The sequence below is a fragment of the Lolium rigidum genome, chromosome 1, assembly GCF_022539505.1.
Source record: "Lolium rigidum isolate FL_2022 chromosome 1, APGP_CSIRO_Lrig_0.1, whole genome shotgun sequence".
Classification (NCBI taxonomy): domain Eukaryota; kingdom Viridiplantae; phylum Streptophyta; class Magnoliopsida; order Poales; family Poaceae; genus Lolium; species Lolium rigidum.
This window is the reverse complement of record NC_061508.1, coordinates 101,759,912-101,776,734: the sequence shown is the minus strand read 5'-3', so window position 1 is coordinate 101,776,734 and position 16,823 is coordinate 101,759,912. Positions and strand designations below refer to the sequence as shown.

The following is a 16,823-nucleotide window of genomic DNA, read 5'->3' as shown; positions in this document are numbered from 1 at the left end:
GAAAGCAACAAGGTAGCTCATGTTCTAGCACGTAAGGCGGAAGGACCTCAGCGTATTGTTTGGCTTGAGGATCTGCCTGAGTTTGCTGTTGCAACATGTAACAGAATTTGCTGCTTAAAATTCCTCCCGTCTAGCAATAGGCCTGTCAAGAGTTACTATAACTTGGCTATATCTTTTTAGGTATGAACCCAGGTATGTACATAATCTAATTCTAATGCATGGAGTAGCAATCTTTGTTTGATAAAGTATTTACTGTGTAAAATATCATGCTCTAGAAAATGAACAACGATGCATGTTATATTGACAGCCGCTGTCTCCATAAAGTTACTTCACTAGCCTTCCATCACCAGCCTTTTGAGTTAGTTCTCTGAACTCGCTCATGGTCCTGTGGGTAAAATAATGAACACGAAATCTTGTAGAGGAAGAACGGGAGCAAGGCTGTGACGACAATGACTAGGGTTGATAGCCAGTATAGTGGGCTCGACGCACAAGCTTCCCAGAAAACGTGATAGGCTGTGGTAGATATCACTGCAGGGAATGAGCCATAGATGATCAGAAATGTGTACCAAATCAGTATGCTGCCCCAGATGACAAAATGCTGTATCCAGGTGAAGTAGCTGATGTAGAGTGCTAATTGGCAATTGACGGTCCACACCACACAAGTGTACATGGTAACTCCAAGGATGTCAAACCCAGCAACACGACCATCCTGTCGGACAGCCTGAATGAGAACAGCATTGAGAGCACCAAAGAATATTATGATTGAACAGCACAGTCCGTTTAGCATCCAGCTGAGTATACGAGGCCAGCTGAAGAATATATTATTCACACCATCTTGATGTAACGAAGGGACCTGCAATATGCAGAAGAGAGATGATCAACAATTGGTTGTGATGATCAAAAGCACTGAACACAACTCCCAATAAGCTCATATGTACACCATGACCAGATTAGTCTGCCAAGATTCAAAGATAAACTGTAAGTGTAAACTGTTAGCTAAGATCATTTGGGCACAGATTTGATTCATCATGATCATTTTTACACACAATACCACCATTATCTATGTGGAATCTCCAATGTACTCTACCTAATCAAGCGTGTATTCTCTTTCTCTTCCTTCTCTATGTAGAGTTCTCTTGATGATTAGAGAAAAATACTATTATGTACTCCCTCCATTCCAGAATTCGTATCATTGTTTTGGTTCAAATTTGAACTAAAACCACGGCAAGAATTATGGAACGGAGAAAGTACATGCACTGAACTTCTGCAATCAACATGATCGTAAATGTGTTGAGTGAGCTTAATGATGATTCGACGACAAATAACGGTTTCATTTTATAGCACGTGAAACAGCCATTTCGTTTAAAAAGACACGACATTCAACTGAATTGACGTGATGATCCAGCTATCAGTGCCTCAGTTAACTACTGCATGTGGCTAACCAACTGTCATTAACATAATGTCACTTGATCATGCAGAGTCATGTTCACTACCTGTCATGATCAACCTTTTTCACATGGAAATTCATAAGTGTGTGTACATCTAAACAAAAGAAGACTACATTGTCAAGGTTACACATAATTCTAATTCTACGTAGACTAAGAAACATCACGCCAGACAATTCATCATCAAAATTACTTATGTAACTCATGCGCATATAAGATAATTAAAGTATTCTTATACAAGAAACTAAGTACCTCGAGACAAACACTGGAAGAGACATCTTTATTGAAAACACCTAGAGCAATGACAGGGAGAGATGTGAAGGCAACATTGTAGAAAGATATGAACCAATCATTGTAACCAGGCTGAGCTGAGAACATGGCATGCGCCTCAAACCAGAAAAGTGTGAAGCCAAATGTGATGTTCTTGAAGAAAAAATAGCATATCTGTTGATAGCAAAAAGCGAATACAGACTGATCAGATATTGCAAGTGCTCATTTGATACTTCAAAGTGCAGAATAACATATTCAAGAATTCGATTATGACACATTTGAAATTTTGCTACTTCACAGTGCAGAATAACACGTTTAAGATCTCTAATAAAAACACTTTAAAGTAAGAATCAGCATCAAAACTGAACATGCAGCCTCCTGGGATAACTAGATATTTGCTCCCAAAAAGGTACCCTTGAGTAGGTGGGTCTATCAGATAAAACTGTTGTAGTTCACAAAGAAGCGGAAGACAATAAACAAAAATGAAAGAACTTTACCATAGCTGCAATACGGCGATAACACCAGTGACCATGCACAAGGAGTAACCGCTCTAGGAAACGAAACTGAGCTATTGCAAAGTCACTTGCCATCACAGCCTACAACACAAAGCAGCATCACATGTTGGTTTTAAGGAAGCAGATATAAGAAAAAATTAAATACTCTCAGCAAAACTGTTCAAAACTTTTCAGCTGGAAGCACTGTTTGTCAAGAATAATTTTTCATCGGACACAAAGTTATAAGCATCTGACCAACTCAAGGACGAGCGAATCTTAAAAAACAAGCGACTTAGATGATAGAAAATGGGTGTAGATCATTGTTTCCATCAATCTACTCTTTAATTTGACCTCTCGTGAACCACACTAAGAAAGCTCCCATGGAAATATATGCAGAAGCCTTTCATATACCACCAGAGGTCAAACAAACCTTAAAAGATGGCACATGAAGTGCTATAGACAAAATACAAATAACAAAAAATACAGCACCTAAGATCAAGAACCATGGTCAACTGGTCATTATTAGCAAGGTCTAGTTTCTTTCAAGCAAGGAAAGGTAATTTTAGTTAGGATTTATACAAAGACTAGATACATTGTTGTTTCAGTTCCTTTGTGCTGTATTTCAAGAATCAAACATAGGCAAAAAAAAAATCATAACAAGCTATTACTGACAGGACTAAAAAAAGGTCAGACCTGCATCCCTTCAGCACCACTTATTCCAACACCAATATCAGCCTCCTGTAGCATACCAACGTCATTTGCTCCATCGCCTATAGCTAGTGTAGTTTTCTCTGTCTTTGTTTTAACCAACCTGGTGATCTGCAATTCTTCCAAATGGCTAAGTACTATATAGATAGAAAAATAAAAGTACCAGCATTATCTTGTTAAAAATGATTAACCAAGAGCAATGACTACTGGCTTTTACTCACCAGTGCTTTCTGTTTAGGAGACATGCGACAACATAAAACAGATGCACAATCAACAGCTAGATCCAGAAATGAGTCCTTAAGGCTACCCGTAAGAGCATATGTTAGAGCATTGCCATCAATGATGAGAGCAAACGGAGTTGAAGTTCCTTTCAGTGAAATTTTCCTTCGAGCATCTTGTAATTTTCTGTCGATTTGTTCATACGGAGCCTATATGAGCCAATACAGACAGTAAGAAACAGCAGAACGCACACAGATGAACTGATTCTGTAGATCTTCTTTGCATGAAATTTTCGATATAAATATGGTACAGATATCTACATTTACTGTCCTCATATATGTAAACCTATCTTTCGACTAGGCTAGTATGTTTGAGAATATCTTTAAAAATCTGCATTTATTTCTGAGTTAGTAATCGGCCCAAAGTGCCTTATGCCTCTAAATAGATGTAAAATACAAGTGGCACCCTGACAGATGATGCACTAGGCTTACTCTACATCCTACAAACCAGCCCCATCTTGTACGATCTCACTTTCGCCTCGAGTTATGAGTTTAGGCGTAGCTTTTTCTACCCACCATGTACTGCTACTCTAACGCTTACTGAACTGCTGCTCTCAAAGTAACTTTGATTTGCCAAGTTGTAGATGAAACAACTAACCATGCTGCTACAACCATTAGCACAAAAAGTAACCAACATTTATGTTTACAAATTATTTTTTCTATGAATAAAAGGGGTGTTATTACTCATAACACCTCCTCAGTCATGTCTTTTGTTCCACAGCTTCACCATGCACCAGCAGAAGCACGTATTGGAGTGAGAACTATGTACTCCATCATGATGCACCGTCCAGAATGAACTCTCATGACGGCACACTGGCATGAAAGGAATTTATGTTGATGGTCTTAGGTGATGAGACCCAATTCGGATTCAGCACAAATGGGGATCAGGGATTGAGGAAGATGAACAGTGCTTCCGCCTCTGTTTTCTCCCCTTCAATGTAGGTTGAGCACTTTATACGGTACAATGGTAAGTGGGGCAGTCTGACTAAATCATGGTGCTTTTACTTTACATATGTACTCCCTCCTTCTCAGTTTACTAGTCCTCCCCGTATCCCTAGGTCGCTAATTTGACATATATAATTTAAATTATATAATGCAAAAATTATATCATTAGAAAATAGAACATCTAAACTTTCTAATGATATAATTTTTATAATATATAACTAATGCTAACTTGATTAAATTTGCGACCTAGATGTACGTGCACGCCTTATAAACTGTGAGAGAGGGAGTACATTTAAATAGAAATTTTCACAGGAAACCAATCAATTGTCTACACATACAGGCAAGTAGAAGGAGAAAAAACATGTTTCCTTTCTGTAGTTACATACCATTCTGCTGCCTTCCTGGCTGCATCCCTCAGGAGCATTTGCCCCTGAGTTGTCCAGTGTTACAAAAAATGTCTCCATCTCCTTCCTCAGTAGGTTGCAAGAATAACTACATATCAAGGACCAATACACATAAAATATTGAGGTAATAAGATCTCAGTTTTCAGTGTAACAACACATCTAAATTTGTAAGGTAATAAGATCTCAGTTCTCAGGAATGTAGAAAACATATATGGAGCTAACCCTATGTTGACAGCTGTTTCCAATTTGTCTCCAGTTAAAATCCAGATCTTAATTCCAGCTTGTGCAAGTTTGTGAATACACTCTGGAACCTGCAAGAATTTAGTGTGAATTGAGCATGTAGAACGAAAGAGTTAGATAGTCTGCGTACGCAAGGAAAAATTCAGGAGGAAAGGTCATCAACAGATATCAGAGCAACTGAACAAGTGAAGTAAGAGAAGCGAGACTATGTGAAAGTTATTTTGTACAGGACGAGAGCTGCTACTCTGAAGGAATAAAAACAAAGTAGGATGGTATATATTCAAATAAATAAAATACTCTTCAGAAAATAAGAAGCCCACAGGAAAATCAATATACCCCCTTTTGCAGTCTGTCCTCAACAGCAGTAGCACCTAAGAGAACCAAATCTTTCTCAATATCTTCCGATGCCTTCTCCACAGCTGCATCATGATCGGTATGTATAGAATTCTTGGCTGATGAGTACTCCTTATTCCAAGCAGCATACTCTTCCTCGGCAAGTTCACGATATGCAAGTGCCAGGGTCCGCAGTCCTGCTTCTGAATATTCTTCGATGTGCCGCTTTGTATGGGTCACAGAAGGTTTTTCATTATCCTTAGAGAGCCTTTCCAGTATTACACTGAAGCAGAAGGTTACCAAGACAAAATTAAAGATGTATTAGTAAAACTTTTAGAAGGCAGAACAATCTTAGCATGTCTATTATCCTGCAAGGTAATGTGATTTATGTAATGTAGAAATCAGACCAGGTTGGAGGCTTGAACCAATTATTCTTATGCTGTTGGGCATTTAATCAGCCAATAATGCAGAGAAATGATAAAGTACTACAAAATTACTACTACTTCATAGCTCATAGAAAATTTTCATCACACATCAGAAATTCAGAATACCACACCTGTCAGCTCCTTTGCAGAACAGAAATAGCCGACCCTCTTCTGTCCTCAGAATAACAGACATTCTCTTCCGGGCACTGCTAAACTCTAAGATGTTGAGTACCTTATATGTTCTGAAATACAAATTAGGTATCATAAACAACTTAAATGTCAACACTTGGAAAAATAAGCACAAAACACAGTGGGAAAGATAAGTACCTATCCACTTTTCTACCTAAGACAGGATCATACTCATGCACCGATATGGCTGTCTGTGTCCTACTAAAAAATTCAAAGCCAAATTCTCTTGCAGCTGTAACAAGAGCTCCTTCATCAGGAGACTCAGCTTCATAAGATATCTCTACAGAATTTTTTTCTGTCACTGGAATTGTAGTGTGACAAACAGCTAATACACGAAAGAACATCTCTATAGCATCTCGACGGCTTTCTTTGGTCCATTCTCCATTCATCAAACGACCATCAGTGAAGTTAAATCCCTTGACTGATCTTTTAGATTTAGTTGAATCCTTACGAACATTATAGCCAGATGCTTCCTCTATTCCTCCGTAAGAAATGTCCACTTCCGTAAGGCTGTCCCCATAGGCAACACCAGCAATGGAACATTTGATAAACTCCATCGAATTGCATGTTAAGGTCCCTGTTTTGTCAGAGAGTATAGTATGGACTTGACCAAGTTCCTCATTTAAATTTGATGTACGAGCCCTTGCTGGTTTATCAGATTCTTCGCAATACATATGTTGGTCTTGGTTTATGAAAGTACTCTGTAAGACTTTAACCATTTCTATTGATATGTACAATGAAATGGGCACCAAGCATACATACAACATTAGACTTGTCAGAAAATGGCAAAAGGCTGCAAATGATGCTCTGTTTGGATCAAAGAATATACTGGATTGATCTGGTCTTAGGTACCATGCATAGCTTCCTGGATTTAATTCAGCCTTCGTCTTAATCCCAAAGAAAATTGACCCAAAAGACGCAATAAAGAGGAGAATTGCAAACAGAAGATAAACTATTTTGTCCATTCTCCGCTCAACAGAACTCCTCTTCGATGGTGGCTCCGTTGCATTCTGCATTACCTTAGTTTCATGCCCCGTGAATATTACAGTGCCATATACAAAGTTTGTATTCCGAAGCTTTGAGCCCCTTAGCAAGATCTGCTGTGGAGATAGAGGATATTGTTGCTCACCGTAGTACAGTGTCCCTAGGAAAGAGTATAATTTCTCATTTGGATCCTCACATTGTATGAAAGCCTTGAAACTGTGAAAAGAATGCTCCTCACTCAAGCCCACAGTCACGTCCAATGATTGTTTTCGCTTTAAGTTAGTCTCTCCATCTAGATTCATTGTTTCAACATAACATATTCCATTATCATGGCACGAAGAAAGCAGAAGAAGATCCGCAGGGAAGAACTCGTCTTTTTTTACTTTAACTATGTTACCAACTTGGAGCTTCTTCCATTCTGTTTCATGAAAGGATTGGACCCCATCAAACACCTCAACCTTCCTATTGTTCACTTCTACGTCCTAAACAAAACAAAACAAAACAAGCTTTAGTCAAACAATTACGAATATGAGCGACATGTACTGCTGATGGAGTGGTAATACATTAGTGGAGGAACCACACATGGGAGCAATAGACAACAGGGGAACCACACCATACCAGAACTATAACCATAACCTTCCACCAATTTATAAATCCAGTATCAGGAACTAGTGTACTACTTGTCAGGATCATTCGAAACAGATCATATCTTTGCTTTGCAGCACACGGACAATTCCTGACTGACACTCCAATGCCTTGACCATATCTCGAAATATTATTTAAAACGCCCAGGATCACTACCTAGTACTACCTATTTTATACTGACGGGTAGGAGAACTCGGGATCTCGCAGAAAACACATATTGCCACATTCACGACCCAGCTCAGAACTGAGGATCACAACAACCAAGTGACCCCTGACGGCCTGACCAGTAAGGAACAAGCGAGTCGTGAACAATCTAATGCGCTAATATTTCTTCACCCATTGCATTTGCCCGCAAGTAACAACGCAACGGGATAAGCAACCTCCAGTGCCTCAACTGACAACTGACTCGATGCAAATGCCGGGGCTTTTCGGGAAAAAAAAAAGTGTCTCAACTGACAAAGCAACCGCACGCACCTGCTGCTTTCGGCGCCAGTCCTCGACTGCCTCCTTGGCCATTGCGGCGGACACTACGACGACGAGCGGGAGAAGGACGGAGACGGCGCGGTATGGCGCGAGCGGGCTGAAGGAGACGAAGGCGACGACGAGGAAGAAGCAGTTGGCGACGCGGCGGAACTGCTCGAAGAGCGACTTGGGGAGGAAGCTGGCGGCCGTGTACTTGGTGGTCGATATCGCGTTCCCCGGGTAGGAGGAGAGGCCGTCGCCGTCGGCAGTTCCCGAGGCGGAGCCGGAGCCGGAGGAGCGGGCGTTGCATCGGACGGCGCGGGAAAATCCCGGTGCGGACGCGGCCGGTCCGGTGGCGGGAGAGGGAGAGGGAGAGGAGGTGGAAGGCGTGGGGGCAACGACGGCGAGCTCGACGAGGGGGCGGTCGTCGGCGTCGGTGGTGGAGGCGCGCATGGTCGGTGTGGCGAGTGAGGGGAGGATCTGGACAGGGAGAAGAGGGGGCCGGTGTGAAGAAAGAGGACGGCATGGGTCATGGGTGGGACCCACCTGCCGCCTGCATCTTCGTACCGTACAACGTGGCCACGCGCTTTGTCTTATTTTTCTCCCTTGCGCTTTTTCTTTTCGACAAACAAGTTTCCATTGTTTTAAATATGTTTTGATCATTTTTATTTGGCCAAAACAGATGACAAAAGTCTCACGCCATGCGAATTTCTTTTTTGGCAAACGGATGGACACATTTTTGGTGTTAAGGTGACATTACCACCAAACCGGTTTATCACATTGCAATTGAGCCATACGGTTAACACAAGAAGCAGTTCAACAAGTTGGTTCGCTTCTTTTTTGTAATTGTAGGATTTTTTCAACAGCTACAATCATGTGGGACCTTGTGGCGGAATTGTGAGGAAATTTTTTAAGAGGGTATAAAAGGGACATAAAACTGCGGAACCTAGTAGGAACCCGATTCCACACACTACAAATAAAGTGTAGTGGTTTAAAGAATTTTACTTTTTCTTTGCCTTGGGTGTAACCTTTAAATCGAAAATCCCGTCAGTCAATCTTCACATTGGCACTTATCTCGCCGTTACAATGTTGCGAATTTTAATATCGTCTTGCACTAGGTGGAGCATCCCTTATTAGAAGCCTTGTACATACAATTTGGTAAAAGACCGCACTACATCAGCATTGGTGAACATTAGAACATCTCGCAGGCGCCAAACACGGCGTCTCCAACTCCACCATGGTATTTATCGAAACACACGGAGTCTAAGCAATACAAAAGCTAATGGAAATAAAATAAAACTTAAGTAGAGTATTTTGTATTTTTAGATTTGAATGCAACTGAAAATAAAAGAGCATGCAAAGTAAAGGAAAAGGTGTTTCTTATGGTTTAAAGTGGACCAGGTGTAACACCCCGGGCAACCCCCGATCGGCCTGTTACTCCTGGCAGCTCACTATGACCTCTAGACTAGCCCCACAAATCAACACATGTCTTTTCTGCACACTTTGTCCTCACTCGTGCTCACCCGGGAAGGATTTCCCGGTCGGTCACCCATCCTCAAATTGCTCCAGGCCAAACATGCTTAACCTCATAGTTCTTTGAAGATGAGCCTCCGGAAAAAAAATTGCAACTTATTAGTACGAGTATTCTATCAATCCTATTAAACCCTGGGCCAGGATGTCACACCAGGTTCATGGCTTCACTTGACCTCTCTCTCATAAACATTGTGACACGAATATATCTTCACATAACAAGTGATGCAAACTTTATGTAGCGACTGATACACATCCATATAAGCATCACGTCCTAGCAAACTGATGATACTACACATCTTAGTGATACTCACTTGGAAAGGAAAAAAAAACCCTTCTAAAACCAAGCTTAAGATGGAACAAAGTACTTCCTGATACGTCTCCGACGTATCGATAATTTCTTATGTTCCATGCCATATTATTGATGATACCTACATGTTTTATGCACACTTTATGTCATATTCGTGCATTTTCCGGAACTAACCTATTAACAAGATGCCGAAGTGCCGCTTGCTCGTTTTCTGCCGTTTTTGGTTTCGAAATCCTAGTAACGAAATATTCTCGGAATTGGACGAAATCAAGACCCGGGGGCCTATTTTGCCACGAACCTTCCGGAAGACCGAAGAGCATACGAAGTGGGGCCACGAGGTGGCGACACCACAAGGCGGCGCGGCCAAGGGGGGCCCGCGCCGCCCTGTGGTGTGGGCCCCTCGTCAGCCCTCCGACTCTGCCCTTCCGCCTACTTAAAGCCTCCGTCGCGAAACCCCTGGGACGAAAAACCACGATACAGAAAACCTTCCAGAGCCGCCGCCATCGCGAAGCCAAGATCTGGGGGACAGGAGTCTCTGTTCCGGCACCCTGCCGGAGCGGGGAAGTGCCCCCGGAAGGCTTCTCCATCGACATCGCTGCCATCTCCACCGCCATCTTCATCACCGCTGCTGCTCCCATGAGGAGGGAGTAGTTCTCCATCGAGGCTCGGGGCTGTACCGGTAGCTATGTGGTTCATCTCTCTCCTATGTACTTCAATACAATAATCTCATGAGCTGCCTTACATGATTGAGATTCATATGATGATGCTTGTAATCTAGATGTCGTTATGCTAGTCAAGTGAGTTTTACTTATGTGATCTCCGGAGACTCCTTGTCCCACGTGTGTAAAGGTGACGAGTGTGTGCACCGTGTGGGTCTCTTAGGCTATATTTCACAGAATACTTACTCACTCGTTATGAATGGCATAGTGAAGTGCTTATTTATATCTCTTTATGATTGCAATATGTTTTGTATCACAATTTATCTATGTGCTACTCTAGCAATGTTATTAAAGTAGTTTTATTCCTCCCGCACGGTGTAATGGTGACGAGTGTGTGCATCCGTGTTAGTACTTGGTTTATGCTATGATTATGATCTCTTGTAGATTATGAAGTTAACTATTGCTATGATAGTATTGATGTGTATTATTCCTCCTACATAGCATGAAGGTGACGAGTGTGCATGCTATGTTAGTACTTGGTTTAGTCGAATTGATCTTTCATGCACTCTAAGGTTATTTAAATATGAACATTGAATTGTGGAGTTTGTTAACTCCGGCATTGAGGGTTCGTGTAATCCTACGCAATGTGTTCATCATCCAACAAGAGTGTAGAGTATGCATTTATCTATTCTGTTATGTGATCAAAGTTGAGAGTGTCCACTAGTGAAAGTCTAATCCCTAGGCCTTGTTCCTAAATATCGCTATCGCTGCTTGTTTACTTGTTTTTCTGCGTTACTACTCGTTGCGTTACTACTCGCTTGTTTATTGTCCCGGGCAAAGCACTTTTCCAGTGCCGTCGCTACTACTTATTCATACCACCTGTATTACACTATCTCTTCGCCAAACTAGTACACCTATTAGGTGTGTTGGGGACACAAGAGACTTCTTGCTTTGTGGTTGCAGGGTTGCATGAGAGGGATATCTTTGACCTCTTCCTCCCTGAGATCGATAAACCTTGGGTAATCCACTTAAGGGAAACTTGCTCGTTGTTCTACAAACCTCTCGCTCTTGGAGGCCCAACACTGTCTACAAGAATAGAAGCTCCCGTAGACATCAAGCACTTTTCCAGGCGCCGTTGCCGGGGAGGAAAGGTAAAAAGGCACTCATACTCCGGTTCCGGGTAACGAGTACTTTTACGGCGCCATTGTGTTTGTGCTTGAAGCTATTTCCTTTAGATCCCGCAATTGCATCTTTTTGTTTCTTGTTTACACTAGTTTGGCATAATGGACAACAATGAGCTTCTTATTCTATTTCCTGATTTAAAACATGGATTGTTTGATGCGAAAATTAAAAAACCTATGGAATCTTATTTGCATGCTGGTAGTAATATTAGTATGAACGCTTTGAACACCATTGTTGATAATGATATAGAAAGTTCTAAGCTTGGGGAGGCTGGTTTTGATGAGCATGATCTTTTTAGTCCCCCAAACATTGAGGAGAAAATTTTCTTTGATGATACTTTGCCTCCTATTTATGATGATTATAATGATAGTGGTCTTTTGGTGCCACCTACTATGGAGAGTAAATTTTGTTGTGATTATACTATGCCTCCTACACTCGATGAGAATAATAATGATAGCTACTTTGTTGAATTTGCTCCCACTACAACTAATAAAATTGATTATGCTTATGTGGAGAGTAATAATTTTATGCATGAGACTCATGATAAGAATGCTTTATATGATAGTTATATTGTTGAGTTTGCTCATGTTGCTACTGAAAGTTATTATGAGAGAGGAAAATATGGTTGTAGAAATTTTCATGTTACTAAAATGCCTCTCTATGTGCTGAAATTTTTGAAGCTACACTTGTTTTATCTTCCTATGCTTGTTACTTTGCTCTTCATGAACTTGTTTATTTACAAGATTCCTATGCATAGGAAGCATGTTAGACTTAAATGTGTTTTGAATTTGCCTCTTGATGCTCTCTTTTGCCTCAAATACTATTTCTTGCGAGTGCATCATTAAAACTGCTGAGCCCATCTTAACGGCTATAAAGAAAGAACTTCTTGGGAGATAACCCATGTGTTATTTTGCTACAGTACTTTGTTTTATATTTGTGTCTTGGAAGTTGTTTACTACTGTAGCAACCTCTCCTTATCTTAGTTTTGTGTTTTGTTGTGCCAAGTAAAGTCTTTGATAGTAAAGTAAGTACTAGATTTGGATTACTGCGCAGTTCCAGATTTCTTTGCTGTCACGAATCTGGGTCTACCTCCCTGTAGGTAGCTCAGAAAATTAAGCCAATTTACGTGCATGATCCTCAGATATGTACGCAACTTTCATTCAATTTGAGCATTTTCATTTGAGCAAGTCTGGTGGCCTAATAAAATCCATCTTTACGGACTGTTCTGTTTTGACAGATTCTGTCTTTTATTTCGCATTGCCTCTTTTGCTATGTTGGATGAATTTCTTTGATCCATTAATGTCCAGTAGCTTTATGCAATGTCCAGAAGTGTTAATAATTATTGTGTCACCTCTGAACATGTTAATTTTTATTGTCCACTAACCCTCTAATGAGTTGTTTTGAGTTTGGTGTGGAGGAAGTTTTCAAGGGTCAAGAGAGGAGGATGATATACTATGATCAAGAAGAGTGAAAGCTCTAAGCTTGGGGATGCCCCGGTGGTTCACCCCTGCATATTCTAAGAAGACTCAAGCGTCTAAGCTTGGGGATGCCCAAGGCATCCCCTTCTTCATCGACAACATTATCGGGTTCCTCCCCTGAAACTATATTTTTATTCCGTCACATCTTATGCACTTTGCTTGGAGCGTCGGTTTGTTTTTGTTTTTGTTTTGTTTGAATAAAATGGATCCTAGCATTCACTTTGTGGGAGAGAGACACGCTCCGCTGTAGCATATGGACAAGTATGTCCTTAGGCTCTACTCATAGTATTCATGGCGAAGTTTCTTCTTCGTTAAATTGTTATATGGTTGGAATTGGAAAATGCTACATGTAGTAACGCTAAAATGTCTTGGATAATTTGATACTTGGCAATTGTTGTGCTCATGTTTAAGCTCTTGCATCATATACTTTGCACCCATTAATGAAGAAACACTTAGAGCTTGCTAATTTGGTTTGCATATTTGGTTTCTCTAGAGTCTAGATAATATCTAGTATTGAGTTTTGAACAACAAGGAAGACGGTGTAGAGTCTTATGATGTTTACAATATGTCTTTTATGTGAGTTTTGCTGCACCGTTCATCCTTGTGTTTGTTTCAAATAACCTTGCTAGCCTAAACCTTGTATCGAGAGGGAATACTTCTCATGCATCCAAAATACTTGAGCCAACCACTATGCCATTTGTGTCCACCATACCTACCTACTACATGGTATTTATCCGCCATTCCAAAGTAAATTGCTTGAGTGCTACCTTTAAAATTCCATCATTCACCTTTGCAATATATAGCTCATGGGACAAATAGCTTAAAAACTATTGTGGTATTGAATATGTACTTATGCATTTTATCTCTTATTAAGTTGCTTGTTGTGCGATAACCATGCTTCGGGGACGCCATCAACTATTCTTTGTTGAATATCATGTGAGTTGCTATGCATGTCCGTCTTGTCTGAAGTAAGAGAGATCTACCACCTTAATGGTTGGAGCATGCATATTGTTAAAGAAGAACATTGGGCCGCTAACTAAAGCCATGATTCATGGTGGAAGTTTCAGTTTTGGACATGTATCCTCAATCTCATATGAGAATAATAATTGTTGCATGATTATGCATTAAAGAGGAGTCCATTATCTGTTGTCCATGTTGTCCCGGTATGGATGTCTAAGTTGAGAATAATCAAAAGCGAGAAATCCAAAATGCGAGCTTTCTCCTTAGACCTTTGTACAGGCGGCATGGAGGTACCCCATTGTGACACTTGGTTAAAACATGTGCATTGCAAAGATCCGGTAGTCCAAGCTAATTAGGACAAGGTGCGGCCACTATTAGTATACTATGCATGAGGCTTGCAACTTGTAAGATATAACTTTCATAACTCATATGCTTTATTACTACCGTTGACAAAATTGTTTCATGTTTTCAAAATAAAAGCTCTAGCACAAATATAGCAATCGATGCTTTCCTCTTTGAAGGACCATTCTTTTTTACTTTTATGTTGAGTCAGTTCACCTATCTCTCTCCACCTCAAGAAGCAAACACTTGTGTGAACTGTGCATTGATTCCTACATACTTGCATATTGCACTTGTTATATTACTCTATGCTAACAATTATCCATGAGATATACATGTTACAAGTTGAAAGCAACCGCTGAAACTTAATCTTCCTTTGTGTTGCTTCAATACCTTTACTTTGATTTATTGCTTTATGAGTTAACTCTTATGCAAGACTTATTGATGCTTGTCTTGAAGTACTATTCATGAAAAGTCTTTGCTTTATGATTCACTTGTTTACTCATGTCATTACCATTGTTTTGATCGCTGCATTCATTACATATGTTTACAAATAGTATGATCAAGGTTATGATGGCATGTCACTTCAGAAATTATCTTTGTTATCGTTTTACCGCTCGGGACGAGCGGAACTAAGCTTGGGGATGCTTGATACGTCTCCGACGTATCGATAATTTCTTATGTTCCATGCCATATTATTGATGATACCTACATGTTTTATGCACACTTTATGTCATATTCGTGCATTTTCCGGAACTAACCTATTAACAAGATGCCGAAGTGCCGATTCTTTGTTCTCGCTGTTTTTGGTTTCGGAAATCCTAGTAACGAAATATTCTCGAATTGGACGAAATCAAGACCCGGGGGCCTATTTTGCCACGAACCTTCCGGAAGACCGAAGAGCATACGAAGTGGGGCCACGAGGTGGCGACACCACAAGGCGGCGCGGCCAAGGGGGGGCCCGCGCCGCCCTGTGGTGTGGGCCCCTCGTCAGCCCTCCGACTCTGCCCTTCCGCCTACTTAAAGCCTCCGTCGCGAAACCCCTGGGATGAAAAACCACGATACGGAAAACCTTCCAGAGCCGCCGCCATCGCGAAGCCAAGATCTGGGGGACAGGAGTCTCTGTTCCGGCACCCTGCCGGAGCGGGGAAGTGCCCCCGGAAGGCTTCTCCATCGACACCGCTGCCATCTCCACCGCCATCTTCATCACCGCTGCTGCTCCCATGAGGAGGGAGTAGTTCTCCATCGAGGCTCGGGGCTGTACCGGTAGCTATGTGGTTCATCTCTCTCCTATGTACTTCAATACAATAATCTCATGAGCTGCCTTACATGATTGAGATTCATATGATGATGCTTGTAATCTAGATGTCGTTATGCTAGTCAAGTGAGTTTTACTTATGTGATCTCCGGAGACTCCTTGTCCCACGTGTGTAAAGGTGACAAGTGTGTGCACCGTGTGGGTCTCTTAGGCTATATTTCACAGAATACTTACTCACTCGTTATGAATGGTGTAGTGAAGTGCTTATTTATATCTCTTTATGATTGCAATATGTTTTGTATCACAATTTATCTATGTGCTACTCTAGCAATGTTATTAAAGTAGTTTTATTCCTCCTGCACGGTGTAATGGTGACAGTGTGTGCATCCGTGTTAGTACTTGGTTTATGCTATGATTATGATCTCTTGTAGATTATGAAGTTAACTATTGCTATGATAGTATTGATGTGTATTATTCCTCCTACATAGCATGAAGGTGACAAGTGTGCATGCTATGTTAGTACTTGGTTTAGTCGAATTGATCTTTCATGCACTCTAAGGTTATTTAAATATGAACATTGAATTGTGGAGCTTGTTAACTCCGGCATTGAGGGTTCGTGTAATCCTACGCAATGTGTTCATCATCCAACAAGAGTGTAGAGTATGCATTTATCTATTATGTTATGTGATCAAAGTTGAGAGTGTCCACTAGTGAAAGTCTAATCCCTAGGCCTTGTTCCTAAATATCGCTATCGCTGCTTGTTTACTGTTTTTACTGCGTTACTACTGCTGCGTTACTACTGCTTGTTTACTGTCCTGGGCAAAGCACTTTTCTGGTGCCGTCGCTACTACTTATTCATACCACCTGTATTTCACTATCTCTTCGCCAAACTAGTACACCTATTAGGTGTGTTGGGGACACAAGAGACTTCTTGCTTTGTGGTTGCAGGGTTGCATGAGAGGGATATCTTTGACCTCTTCCTTCCTGAGATCGATAAACCTTGGGTAATCCACTTAAGGGAAACTTGCTGTTGTTCTACAAACCTCTGCTCTTGGAGGCCCAACACTGTCTACAAGAATAGAAGCTCCCGTAGACATCACTTCCTTAAGAACATTGATATGATTTTGAACAATAATATACTACCTTGAGCAAATAAGGTCAAATAATTGTCATTATATGAATAATAGTATATGCATTTATTTATCCCTAGCGAGATACACAATGGAAAGGTAGAAATCTTAATAGCATACGAATTTATTGTCACTACTACCAGATTACTCCATCT

General features: G+C 40.9%; 1 protein-coding gene across 1 annotated transcript; it reads right to left on the bottom strand.

The window, feature by feature from the left end:
* Positions 1-311: 311 nt before the first annotated feature.
* Positions 312-8,275, bottom strand: LOC124649633 (probable phospholipid-transporting ATPase 8). Its single transcript, XM_047189234.1, has 11 exons — positions 7,835-8,275; positions 5,870-7,197; positions 5,674-5,784; positions 5,121-5,400; positions 4,767-4,855; positions 4,527-4,632; positions 3,139-3,345; positions 2,903-3,028; positions 2,213-2,311; positions 1,698-1,889; positions 312-853 (listed from the first exon to the last, which is right to left on the bottom strand). Exons 1-11 carry the CDS (start codon positions 8,273-8,275, stop codon positions 344-346), a joined length of 3,489 nt encoding a protein of 1,162 aa, XP_047045190.1. The 3' UTR covers positions 312-343.
* Between the last annotated feature and the right edge of the window lie 8,548 nt (positions 8,276-16,823).